Source organism: Magallana gigas, chromosome 10 (assembly GCF_963853765.1).
Source record: "Magallana gigas chromosome 10, xbMagGiga1.1, whole genome shotgun sequence".
NCBI lineage: Eukaryota > Metazoa > Mollusca > Bivalvia > Ostreida > Ostreidae > Magallana > Magallana gigas.
The window spans coordinates 24,026,372-24,040,823 of record NC_088862.1 but is presented as its reverse complement, the minus strand read 5'-3'; the positions used below and the strand labels follow the sequence as shown (position 1 = coordinate 24,040,823).

General features: G+C 32.2%; 1 protein-coding gene across 1 annotated transcript; it reads right to left on the bottom strand.

The window, feature by feature from the left end:
• Positions 1-1,597: 1,597 nt before the first annotated feature.
• On the bottom strand, positions 1,598-3,926 carry LOC117683680 (uncharacterized). The gene is made up of 2 exons (XM_034453381.2): positions 3,800-3,926; positions 1,598-3,416 (listed from the first exon to the last, which is right to left on the bottom strand). The coding sequence occupies exon 2, from the start codon at positions 3,407-3,409 to the stop codon at positions 1,745-1,747; it is 1,665 nt and encodes a 554-aa protein (XP_034309272.2). The 5' UTR covers positions 3,410-3,416; positions 3,800-3,926; the 3' UTR covers positions 1,598-1,744.
• Positions 3,927-14,452: the final 10,526 nt, after the last annotated feature.

The following is a 14,452-nucleotide window of genomic DNA, read 5'->3' as shown; positions in this document are numbered from 1 at the left end:
TTTAAACAGAAAACAAACATTCACACAGAGAGAGAGAGAGAGAGAGAGAGAGAGAGAGAGAGAGAGAGAGAGAGAGAGAGAGTTTTGACCAAACACACAAACAAGTTTTGCACCTTAATTAAACTGTTATAATAATAATAAGGTGAAAGAGTGTTATTGATTTAGCTCGTTATATTTCAATGACAGAATTTCTTTTTGATTGCCAAAAAGCTATAATATTGCTGTAATTGTTATAGTTTTATCGTTAGTTAATAAATAAAACAACTGCTAATAAAAAAAGTGCTATTTTATAATTTTATGATTTTCAGAGTCTCGTGACATCTAACGCTACAAAACTGAACGTTTCTTTAAAATTGCCGAGGATGAAAATCAACTGACATAAAATAAAAAGTGCATTGATCTAGAATGAGGAGTGCATGGGGTCCAAACCTCCCTGGAGAAATCAAACATGGTATTAAAAAAAAGACATACATGTAGGCCTCGTCACCCAATATCCCTCCCCCTTTCAACTCCCAATGAAAATACAATATACTCTATATTATATCACTTTCTCTTGCAGTGAAATTTGTAGAATACCGATCTATGTGCGAGGTGTTGTAAACAATTATTGGATCCTAACACAGATCCAATATCACTGTAAACAATTATTGGATCCTAACACAGATCCAATATCACTGTAAACAATTATTGGATACTAACACAGATTCAGTATCACTGTAAACAATTACTGGATCCTAACACAGATCCAATATCACTGTAAAACAATTATTGGATCCTAACACAGATCCAATATCACTGTAAAAAATTATTGGATCCTAACACAGATTCAATAAACACTTTTTGGATCCTAACACAGATCCAATATCACTGTAAACAATTATTGGATCCTAACAGATCCAATATCACTGTAAAAAATTATTGGATCCTAACACAGATAAATATCACTGTAAACAATTATTTGATCCTAATACAGATCCAATATCACTGTAAACAATTATTAGATCCTAACAGATCCAATATCAATGTAAACAATTATTGGATCCTAATAGATCAAATATAAGTTAGACATAATTCGTCATGTTGTCTATAAGACAATCACCTCCGTGTAGCCCCCCCCCCCCCCCCCTTCGACACTTTCCCTCCATGCGGACGAAATCACAGGGACCGAGCTTGTTTTAACATTCATTTTAACAAATTGTAACCATATGATAAATGAAGAAAATTTATGGTTGCATTGAAATCAATGTTAAAACGGGCTTGGCCCCTATGGATAAAATGCCTAATTTTGATGAATAATTTGCCGCCACCATGTTTAGTACAAAGACAATTAATTAATCTGGTTGCTATATACGATTTCTTAAGTTTACATGTATTGTACTGTGTGCTTTATACTATTACAATAGTATATCATATAGCATAGGTAAATATCAAATTGGTTATGTAAGTGTGAACATTTCCTTTAGTCGTACAATAACTCAAAATGCGTGATGACGTTTTTATTTGTGCCCTGACGCATGAATAGGCTAATATAAGTGTATTCACGTGAAATTAAGCATCGCAGATTTTGAATGCATGAATGCAATCATAATAAATTACACTGAATGTAAATTTTTATTAATACATACATGTATTATGAAATACACGTGTTCTGCACCCCTGATATGAACAAAGTTTTCTTTACTTACAACAAATCATCCAATTCATGGAAATAGTCTTGCTTAATCTCTATCTCCCAGTTTGGTGTCTATCTGAAAAATTTTATTTTCTTTACATTGCCTTTAAAATGTTCTGATACAAACAGATTGTCATTATTGTCCACACATAAACCAAATGGATACTCCAGATCACAGTTATCAATGTAACGGAGAAACTGTCCATTCTGATCCAGAATGTGAATACAATGGTTGTTACGATCTGCTGTCAGGATACGACTCTGACTGTCTGTTGTGATACCAACTGGTTTAAATAGTTTCTTTTTGGTAACTGAGGGATGACCGATGTATCTCCATCTGAGTTTCCCGTCCTGATTAACCACCACAACTGCACCAGCCTTAGAGTCAGCTACACAGATGTCATGGTTTCTGTTCTCAGTGATGTATTTAACATTTATATTCCCTGAGTACAAAGGTTTACCTTCATCATCAAACTGAATTGTTTGTTTCTCTGTAGATCCCGAGAAACGGATAACTTTGCATTGAGTGAAATCATCACTGAACATGGTAACCAGGAGATCACCATTAGAGGTGACACACAGTTTACTAGGCCTCCATCCCTGTAGTCTGATCAACTCTTCTATCTGTCCATTATTTACTTTATTCACTGTTCTTGATATCCAGTCACTGAAAAGTAAATTCCCATCACTGTCTAAAGCTATATCATTGGGTCGTTGTTCTGATCGGTTGCTAACTGTATGAAGTAATTCACCTTTTATGTTAAAGCATTTGATATCCTTTGACGATCCAAATGTCCAAACACAATCTTCATTTAGATAGGTAATATCGAAAAGTTGTTCATATCCTGTATGTATTGTTGCAATAAGCTCCGGTTCATCCAGTATTCTACTCAATGAAGTGTTGGGTTCGTTTAGTGACAAGACACTCTCTTCAGTAGCAGTAGACAAAGGAGTGATCTGCCCAAACAGACTATACAAATTTTCATGGTATAATGGTTTGGGAATGAATGTTGGCAGTGTAACCTTCACTTTAGGAGGAAGCTTGCTGAACTCTACAATCTTTGAGCTGTATTCAATGGTAGGAGATACTTCAGTGGATTTTTTGATTTCTTCTATGGCTAGTAATGTTTGTTTAATGAGAGCCTGTATCTGTTTAATTTCATCCAAGCGTTTCTGTAATATGTCTCTGTGTTTTACTTTGATCTCACTGATTTCAGCTTTCATTTCATTGATGACGATGTCAATTTCTTTGTGCCATTGCTCTCCTTGTTTGGACATTGCTGTCGTCAGTTTCTCATATTCTCCATCCAGGTTGGCAAGCTGATTTTCAAAGTCTATTGCAATTTCTTCATATGTAGGAGAAATAAGGTTTTCTAACTTATTTGCCTCGTCCGCAATAGCATTTTTCTTTGTCGTGTAAACTTCGGAAACTTCTACAAAAATATGTCCTTTATGTGTTTCTGATGCAGTACAAGAAGAACAAACAAATACGTCATTGCAATTCTTGCACTGCAAGTCACAGTTTTTGGGTGAATGTGTCGCACATTTTGGATAAATCAGAGTTGATCTTCGCTCCCCAAAAGGGACTATTTTATGTTTGTCATATCCATCTGAGATGTGTTCTCCTATACAGAGCTTGCAGAGGTTGACATGACAAAAGTCACAGTAACTGTGTACTATGGTGGTCTCACAAAGGTCACATCGGTGCACGTCCTGGGCACTAGAATGAGGATCCATCGCTTTTCTAAAAATTTAATGAACAAATTTAATGAAAAATTAAATATACTGTTTGTTTTCCATCCAGAAGAAAATGTAGTATTAACAGAGACATAAATAACATTATTTATTTCTCTGGTATTATAATTGTTAATATATTAAGAGCCAACGTGAAAACCGTATGTTGCAGCCCTGCTGTAATCAAGGGTTTACAATAACCAAATAGAATAATTATAAAACTTGCATTAATTGATAACTATTTAGGCATAAAATATATTTGTTGAAGGTCAACTCATGCAGAAAATTAAAACGAAAGTACTTATCTTAAAGATATTAATTTAAAACAACTAACATTACATGTAGGTCTCTCAATTTTTGTCTAATAAACAGTCAATTATTAGCGACACAAACCTTGTTTATAGTCAATCAATTTACATATTCGTCGAATTGGACATCAAACATGCAGACGTGTACACGTAACTTAAACATGGCTGAGCTTGCTTGTATAGAATGTGGTCACCTGACATCAAGAATTAAAAACAATTAGAGTTATTCCCCGTGTATCATAATTCTGCACCCCCTTTCCTTACTGAACAGTTATGATGAAAGTACATGGAGGAGTGTTGACAGATATTGTATAAAGCCCTAAAAATTATTGGCTCTAGATCTAAGACTTAACGAGGTAGGTTAAATAAAATATGGAAACATTTTAAAGAATGTTATATATTGTACTTAAAAAATAACCATACAATTTCCAGAAATAAGTATATTCATATATAGATAAAATTGAAACAAGTCTATTTGTACCATAGCTAGGTGGATTTTCCATTGTAAAATGATGTGGTATATCCCTATATACGCCATTGCATATGGACCAATCTAAAATTTACATCTTACTCACTTTTAAGCTCACCTGAGCTGAAAGCTCAAGTGAGCTATTCTGATCACATTTTGTCCGTCGTACGTCTGTCCGTCTGCCTGTCCGTCTGTAAACTTTTTACATTTTGAACTTCTTCTCTAAAACCGCTTATCCAATTTCAACCAAATGGCACAAAGCATCCTTTTGGGAGGGCGAATATAAATTGCAGAAATAAAAGTCCGATCTGTATTCAAAGCGGAGAAGACCTTGAAACTGTAGAAAAAGGGGGGTGTGTATTTTTAAAAATCTTCTCAAGAACTACCGAGGCAAATTCAACGTAGTTTAGCATAAATTATCCTTATGGGAAGGAAAATATAAATTGCAAAAATTAAGGGATAATTCTGTTTCAAATCTGAGTTATTACGAAAATAATAATAAAGGAAAGGCGTGTTAAATCAGTTTAATAGCTTCGGGTTCGGCATCCGGTAAAATGGGTAGGCAAGACTTGGCCTGGGTAAACAAAAGATTGGCAGTTATTAATCTGCCAATCTTATTAAAATTTCAGGATATTTGATGGACCAGTATATTTGTATTCGCTGTAAATATTGCTGCAAAATAATGCGTATTTGGAATTGACGATTGCCGATATGCCCCGGCTTTTATTTTGCCACGGCCCGGGTTTGCATACCCATTTTACCAAGACTCGTATTCCATACTTCTAAAACGAGGTTCTTTGTTTAAAGCAGCCATGACATTATACGAAAAAGGGTCGATCTGACTATGATGAATTTGCTTGTTGTGCAACAGTTCGCGTATGAAGGGAAATTTTTGAAACATGAAAAATATATTGGTGCCGATTTTGTGAAGTAAATTGAGGCTAAATATTTCAATGCGTTGACAGTTTTTACACATGACGTTGGTGTTTGCTTGTTCTGATTTTCGTTTCGTTTTCATTATTTATGCTTTGTAACCTGGGAACTATCGTCTGTATTTCGTGATTTTACGTATCAAATCAAACAGAGGCTTCGGTAAATATAACATTTAACTGTTTACCTGCGCAAATTAAGCAAAATCTGATGTATCAAAAAAGTACTGAAATACAATTCATTCTATCGGTAATTCGGCATTATATTTTGCGTAATGGTAGATTAATGCAATAGGTTTTGTTAAGATGCTCGGCATTTCCTCGAGTTTATTCAGTTTAAATTATAGAGTTTGATACCGCTGACGGAAATATGTAGGTATATATACATGTATATATATGATTCATTTCGAAAAAATAAATTGTGTTCTTTATTTGTTATAGTGCATGTTTCTTGTGTTTAATTGTTTACAATTTCTATATATTAACCATATTTGAGTGTTAAGCTTCGAATTACTTGTATAAGCAAGATACAGAGATTTGCTCACAATTCTATGTTTGTACAAAGATCTTAAAAACTAAAGATTAAAAAAGTAAAAAAAAAAAAGTATGTTCTTCTAAAAACCAACTTTAACAACTTATTGTATTGTAAACTTAACCTTTTTTCGTCATTATCACTCCTACTGTACATGTGATCCTTGACTGTGTTTGTGTAAATTTGTATAAACTGATTTTGAATCTCAAATACCAGTGAACTGGTCTTGAGTGAATGATGAATTGAAAATCTTAGGCCATTCTTTTTTTCCATTTTAAATGCTGAATAGGAAATACCGGCCAAGTTAAAAATCTTAAGCTGAATGTAATAAACTCATGCGAACAAAATATGACTCAAACCTAGGCGAACTGAGAGCTCTGTATCTTGCTTATAATTCTACGATTGACGCTGAAATTTTGGTTGAACATTAGAAATTCTATATGAATTAGAGTATGTTAAATACTTGTACAAACAAAATAAAAGAATGATATTCTGTATATACCTACTCTCTGGGACCCCTCTTTATACAATAAATAATGTGAAATCTACATCAATTTTGATAGTTTTTCAGACACGAATAAATAAAAACGACATCTTTAAAACAGTTTCCATAGTTCTGATACATTTCTGTTGCGGGGATAAAGTAATTATTGCTATTCCTAAGAAACTATCACCGCGGAAAATTATCGTGGTTTGTACGCGAGGTAAATAACAGTCATTTGATTATAATGGAGAAGACAAATTAAATTTTTGAATGTTTTTAATTTGAGGAATTGAGCACATTGAGGTACAATTTTCTTTTTCACATCTATACATGTATGATTTTTTAAAATAAAAAACAATAACTATTATATATATATTTTTAAATATAATAACTAGTAAGTAGTTGATGAAAAAAATGTACCTATATGCTCTCATATATTTTGATCGCTTTACAAAGTGTGGGGGGGGGGGCAAAACGAAAATATAGGGAATTGGAAGTTAACAACTTAACAGTGTACCCCTACCAAATGTTTAGTTTTATATCTTGCGTAGGATTTTCTTATTCGGGTAAAAAATAGTATTCCATGAAGGTACAATGTCAAAGATTACGTGTATGCAAAAATAAGTGTAAAATTCGAATACTTTACATTATTTATTTTTTGTTATTCTACCGAGGGACCATATGGCACAATATCTTTTGAACGCCCATGGGCCTCTTGTTTCACTTGACATTAGAAATAAACTCGATATAATATAGAAGGTGTCCTAATTACTCAAGACATGAGCAGGCCTAAAGTCAATGTTCATTTTGAGATAGTTAGCTCTCTAGGCTGACTGCCAATCATACTTTTTTTTTACTTGTTCCCTTTTTTTCATTTTTGCATTGTCACTCTACAATATATGCAATGTAATATATTTTTTATTCTTCATTGGATTCTTATCAACACTATAATTTATGTAGTTAAGAGAATTAAGATATTGTCATTATCATTATCATTTAAGCAAACAAAAATGTGTGTTTAAAAAAAAACCAATGCTATTGTTCCGTTAATGGCTGAAGTCCATCTATTAGGCAAGTCCATCCAATTAGTCTAATTCATAAATATGATTATGAAAATATATATCATCATTGGTCAACAATGTACTTTTTTTCTTTTTAGAGTCCCGGTAGCCTGTCTTATATTTCTTTTAGGCAACCGATTAATTTGTGTTTGATATATGTCTCATGTATCAATGTTGATAAATCAGGAACAAATAGTTACGATAATCGTAATCAGGGTAATTTTTTAGATTTAAAGCTTATTAATATCAATTATTGGGTAAAAATGCATCTTCCTTTTTTTTATTCACTTGTGACTTTTTATGTTCAACATTTTTTCTTATTTTGTCTTATTTAGTTAACTTTCTATTTTGTTAATGATGAATGTTTCTGTAAGTCTAGTTAAAATATGTAAAATGTCATCAGTAATTATTTTCTAACTGTATAAAATACATGTCTACTAGGAAATATTCTGTTATCCCATTTAAGGGGGCATGGTCACGATTTTGGTCAAATTCTATTTTCCTGTTAATATTTTTTACAATGCTTTAGTAATGCATTTCTCATGATCAAATGAAAGAGAGCTATTTGTAGAGATATAAGCAAGATACAGGGCTTTACTTTACAATTCTTTGTAATGTAAATAAGGCTCGTGCTCTGTTTTTGTTTACATAGATTCTATATACATGTACCAGTAAAAAAATCTTTTTCAATCTGAATTGTCTATCTGTTGATACATTTTAAGAAGAAAGAAACAGTTCCTTACGTTTAACACATTCATTTTAGGTATAACTGGAGTTTTCACTTCAACATTCAAAATGTAAACAAACGCTTTGTTTACTTAGCAAAGAATTGTAAGCTCTGTCACTCGCTTATAACTCAACGAATGACACTCAAAGTGTGGTTGCCTATTACACTGTAAAAATGCCTGACTACAGCATTGAAAACATTAAAATCGGTTCAATAAGGTTTGATTAAAATCGTGACCATGCCTCTGTAAATCTGTAAGGACCTACCTTAAACAGGGGGACATGAAAAAATGAATGTTAAAGCTGCTTGGTCCAATTTTATATCAAATTTTATGCACGCTTTTAAACGATGGATATGCTAAGTATATGTATAATAATAGACATTGCAGTAGTTTTCCCAGTCAATTGAGCCAAATTTCAATAAAGAAAAATACGTACAAAATTTGCCCTCCCCCCAAAAAAAATAAATAAAAAATAAACGACATAAAAGGGTACTGCGTTATTTCGCCTCATGTTAAAGTTTACCCCTGACGACGCGACGGGTATGTGTATTACGATTTTGACATCGCTTTAAATAAAGGTCGAAATGATCAGACAAATTACAAATAAACGTGTACATTTTGTTCGCTAATATTTCTGAAGTTTGCTTTCTTTACAATCGATGCATAGCATGCGGGTTGGATAACCCCATTTGTTCGGGGGACAAAACCAAACGGTCTCATTTTCTTAACATTCCCTTGATGCATTTTGGTTTGTTTTTTCGTTTGCCCAAAAAGAAATTATTTTATTTACTTTGAATATTTCTTACTTTGAAAGGGGCTGATTATGCTGGTGTAAATAGGAGAAAGATCATAACTTTCTAGGATAAATGGTTTGTTAAAAAAAAAATTGATACTGTTATAACAAAAAAATCGGACCAAGCAGCTTTAAAAGCGGATATTTTAAATATAATTGTTTCCTTAAAGCATGTCAACATACTTTTCTTGCATGTAGCCATGATTTGTCTCAACAATAAATCAATTTTTCATTAATATCGTGAATACTTTTTTCCGATTTTTCAAGGTTTTTTTTGTTTTTGTTTTTGTTTTTGTTGGTTTACTTTTTTTTTAAAAGAAAACTTACCAAGATTAATTGTTTCCTTTATCAAACTAATGCCTTGACATAAGTCGTAATCAAAAAACTTTCGTCTGCTTTCATCTAATCGATTCCATCAATAGATCATGAAACCAATCAAAATTTGTTTTGAAAATAAAATTTACAAAAAATAATTAGCATAATATTTGTGTATTTCATAAATTAAAAAAAAAAATCAAAATTTGCGAAAACTGCTTTAGCCTAACAAGAGGCCCATGGGCCACATCGCTCAACTGAAAACAGTTCCTTGTATAATTTTATATCGTTTTTTTTTAAACATTTTACCAAATAAAAATATTTCTATGTTAAACTTTAAATACCTATTGGGGCCCCAGTATTCCTCCGGGGGTCACAATTTTAACAATTTAGAATCTACATTATCTTAGAATGCTCACAAATTTTACATGCATCATTGTAGTTCTTAAGATGAAGATTTTTAAATATTTTCCTTATAAATTTTTATGTAAAACTTGAACCCCTCTTATTTAGGGGCCTTGGTATTGGTCCGGGGGTCACGAATTTAACAATTAAGAATCTATCTACATTATTTGACTTTACTTGCATAGTAATCTCATAAATTGTAGCATTGTACAATGTACTTACATGTATTGAAAAAAAGATTTTTAAATAGTTTCCCTATATACATATTTCTATGTTTAACTTTGAATCCCTCTTGGGGTCTCAGTATTGGTCCGGCGGTCACGATTTTAACAATTTAGAATCTACATAATTTGAGGAAGCCTGTGTAGTAATATCACAAAATAGAGCATTGCAGTTCTTGAAAAAAAGATTTGTTTTAAACATTTTCCCAGTATATCTCTATGTTAACTTTAAACCCCTTTTGGGGCCTCAGTATTTGTCCGTGGGTCACAATTTTAACAATTTATTATCTACATTACTTGAGAATACTTTCCCTATACATTTTTATGTTAAATTTTGAATCCCTTTTTGGGCCCATGAGGTCGCGATTTTTACAATATCAAATCTACACTTTTTGAGGATTCTTGCATAGCAATCTCGCAAATTGGAACATTGTAGTTTTCAAGAAAATTCTGATTCTTCACTTTAAATACAAGCTTTTGTGTAAATATTGGCATTTCTGGTTCAGTGATTTTTTAAGACATGCACCATATTTTTACTGTTTCGCATTTATCAGGTCTAGGCAATCTCCGTTTATGGAGGATAGCTCAATTTCAAGATGGCTGCCAATTTTTACCATATGTGGAAAGTCACTTTGCATAGTGGGTGAAATTATCTTCCATTTTTGGAGGATAGCATGGGTATATTTCAAAGGCTTCGTGTATATCTTTAATGAAAAAATGCAAGCACCAGACCATGTGGGAATTAATGTTAAGAAAATAAACTAATGATTGTATGCGGCGATTTGAAATTCTATGTATAGTATTTTCACAATATGCTTTAAAAGTGTGTACTCCCTGTGTTCAGTTATACAAATGAAAAGCTATTCACATCTGTTTCATTTAATAAAAATCACAAAATAGTGATGTTTATTCCTCATTCAAACATGCATTTATGAGTTTAGAGACAAATAATGGATATCTTGATTTGATATATTGTATATGTACAATTTAAATGTTTGCATATACCTTAGGAACTTTGTAGCTCTTATTCTAATTAATTCACAGGTTCTTTGGTATCATTTAAACTTAATCCCTTCACACAAAAAGACATTGTTAAATTTTATTAATCAAATTAATACCATTTAAAGATATCAATTATACTGAATTTTGAAAAAATGTGAGTATTCACATAAAATATTTTTCTTTAAAATCAGCCCTGCAATTTTTTAAACTTAAATATTTATTAAATATAATTCATAAATATAATTATTGATAGCTAAATAATGTGATATTTTGTCTAATAATTATATTTTATTCATAAATAACTCCCTTTGAAAAAACAGTTAATTGCCCTTCGTCTGAAAAGATCCACCAGGGGGCGCAAGCATTTATTCTCCAATTGGAGGATAAAATCTATCCTCCAAAAACGGAGGTTGCCTAGACCTGTTTATCTCCCTTTGAAAAAGAGATCTGCCATTTATTCTAAGAATTCAGAATACCCTTCCCATAAGGATGCTTTGTACCGAGTTTAGTTAAATTTAGCCCAAAGGTTCTAGAAAAGAAGTAAAAATATGAAAAGTTTACAGACAGACGGACGGACTACGAACAAGAGGTGATCCGAAATGCTCACTTGAACCTTCGGTTCAGGTAAGCTACAAAAGAGCAAAATTCCTAAACCACCACTCACCCCTTTCAGGAAAAAATATAAGTAAATTGGGAGAATAAAAAAGGCATTCAGGTATAGTGTTGTTATATCTTTATTACCTACATATATATTATACATATGAAGCAATAGGTTGAGCCATACAACAACATATAAATCTAGATCGGACAGTGCTGAATATTCGATATCGTCAAACTCCAGCATAATGAACACTAACTTGTGTGACGTCATTTGACTCGGTATAGTGGCGTTCGACAGGGAATGCTTGAGAACTTCTACTGCAACTTTCATTTCTTGTAAAAGATGTTTGCTCCACAAGTTTATATTATGTTTGTCGAAAAATTACATAACTAGGTGAAATTGCATGGAATTACATTGTGATAAAAAATGTGAATACTTTTTAAGTAAAATACAATATTTGAAAAGAAATATGACAGTAAACAATTCATTAGTAGTTACCCTTGCTAAAAATCATTTCTCATCTAAGTTTCTTCAGATAATATATGCTCAGCAACCATTTCCGAGTTTATTTTTATTAAATTTTAAATTGATTTAGGTTAGTTCTTCTATTGATTTTATTGATTCATATATAAACAATAAAAAAAATCTCAAAAGTGAATATTCCATTTAAACATCAACACAAAAAAAAATGAAAAAAGTGCACAATTTCTGAATTTTTGGATCGAAATACAAAACAGATTGGAATTCAAAACTATCCATGAAAACTTCAGTGAATGCGTAATCAAACAATTCTCCTACAATCTAACTTAAACTAAATTCACTCAGATCAACTCTAATAATTCTAGGCAGATGGTATGATTTTTGTTAGGCTTTTACAAACTTTACAAAGCCAACCCCATTTATCCCCCTAAAAAACCGATACTATATCTCAATAATTTGGTCAAATACCACAAGAAATGGGTTTACCCCTTGCAATTATATGCATGATAATCTTGCTAGCACAGATGATAAAAGAGACAGGATTCAAAAGATGAAAAACTGGATGGCACTTCAATATCCAGTTAAGTTAGCACTTAATGTATATACTGGCTGTGTACATGTTCTTATTTTCTATTGCATGCAAAAATTATATATATATATCTATCCTGTAACTTGTTGTAAATAATTATACATTTCATAACAACAGAAAACAAAATAATATATTAAACAAAACGAAGAAACCCCTATGAAACAATGGAGCAAAATATTTTCTTAAATTGTTCTTATTTGTTCAGGATTTAAAAAAAAAAAAATGTATTTTTAAAAAAAAACAGATCTACAGAATATGGGTTATCTATTCCCCTTTCACTTATCACAGTTTCTTAACAAAAGATGTTCAAAATTTTTAATAATCTAAAAACAGCAAGACATCTCCCCTTCTAGTGTACCCCTTGCGCGGATCTAGAAGAGGGTGGATGGGGGAAGGGAGGGGTGGGCAGAGCCCCTCTTGGAAAATTCAAATTTCTTAAATTTATTAAATTTACGTACTTGTAATTAAATTGCCAAAAACATTTCTCACCCCCCCCCCCCCCCCCCTGGAAAACTCAAATATCCCCCAACATCCCCTGGAAAAAATTTCTTAATCCTCACATGTACTCTCACAAAAACCAGGTTGCGTTGTCACATGTACACCTGCATGTATACATGTTCTAATATATATAATGATGGCGAATAATGCAGAAAAAATGGGGTTTACAGTATGCATGTAAGCGATTTTGTTATTAATTCATGATGGGACTAACAATATGGTGAATTTTACGGCATTGCACATTACACATATATAATACAAACATTTATGATAAATCAAAAGTAGTACAAGTAGGACCTCTTCTTCACCTCACCTGACCTCACCACCCTGCTACCCTCTCCTTAAACCACTGTCCAATTGTTTAAATGACCAATCAAATTGTGTCTGAATATATTAAGAGGGCTGGATGATCTTGGCCATTTTTTAAGACTATATTGATCTCCTTTGAAAGGAGAGCTCTGTAAAATCTAAAAATCATGTTTAACATTTTAAGGTGGCTCTGACGGTAAATTTGTTGACCACCCAGCCATCTTTAAATGCATTTTTAACTCTGTTGACAAACTTTGAAGTTATAACTCTTTGTGTATATGTATTTTCTTTGTGTATGGTGTATGTAGTTGAGGATAGGGAGTTGAATTCAGAAGGGGGTAGGCGAGGACCAGTCAAACTTCCTAGATGAAAAGTTACATACAGGTGAGACCAACTATGATAAACAATGTATGCTACACAGTACCGAAAACTTCTTGCTACAGATTTAAATAATAACTGAATTACAAAACCCATTTTTCTTCTTTTTCCTATTCCTCCTTGTTATTAGGTATATCCATGTACATAGCTTCCTTTTAAGAGTGATAAATACAGTGCACAAATCAAAAGAGTTTGAATTCACCCCAAAAAAATGAGTTATGCCTATGAGTTGGTCCTCCGTGTAACTTGTGCATCAGTTAACAAGGATTCATTCCCACTCGCTCTTATTATCAAATCTTACTACGGAAATTTTGTTTTCGAAAGGGAGGGTGTAAAAAATGCACTTAATTTGAGACAAAAGTGAAAATCTGAATTTTCTCTACACTAAAATCCAAACCCATGTGTTGTTAAATTAAAGAGGCTGGGTGGTTTTAACCCATCAGATCTGCCGTACACTTTTGAATATAATATTACTTGCCATAAACTATTATTTTGTAAAAAGAAAAATATCCAAACATTTTTGCATAAAAATTTGATCAATTTCCTGTATCTTCATACAGGGCTCTTCGTCTAAAGGAGGTAAATACAGCCTTAAAAATTGCCTTGACCATCCAGCTTTCTTAAGTAAAACTTGTGGCGTTAGTTTTTAAAACAAACAACTGCTTTTAAGGAGGTTGGGTTGCCAAAAATCAGAGGACTAATAAGATCCACTTAAATAATCAATATGTCTTCTTTAACAGTATATTAATTTCATAAAGAGAAGAAAACAAAATGTTTTAACTATAAAGGATTTCCATTTGAATATTTCCTTACATTTCTATAGAGAGCGCTTATTTCTGGAAAGTTTTTAGAATCTTGAAAATAGTCATGACCCCACAGCTTTTTTAAATTTAATAGTACATTGTATTTAGCTTTGAATAAGATATACTGTCCATTTAAAATCT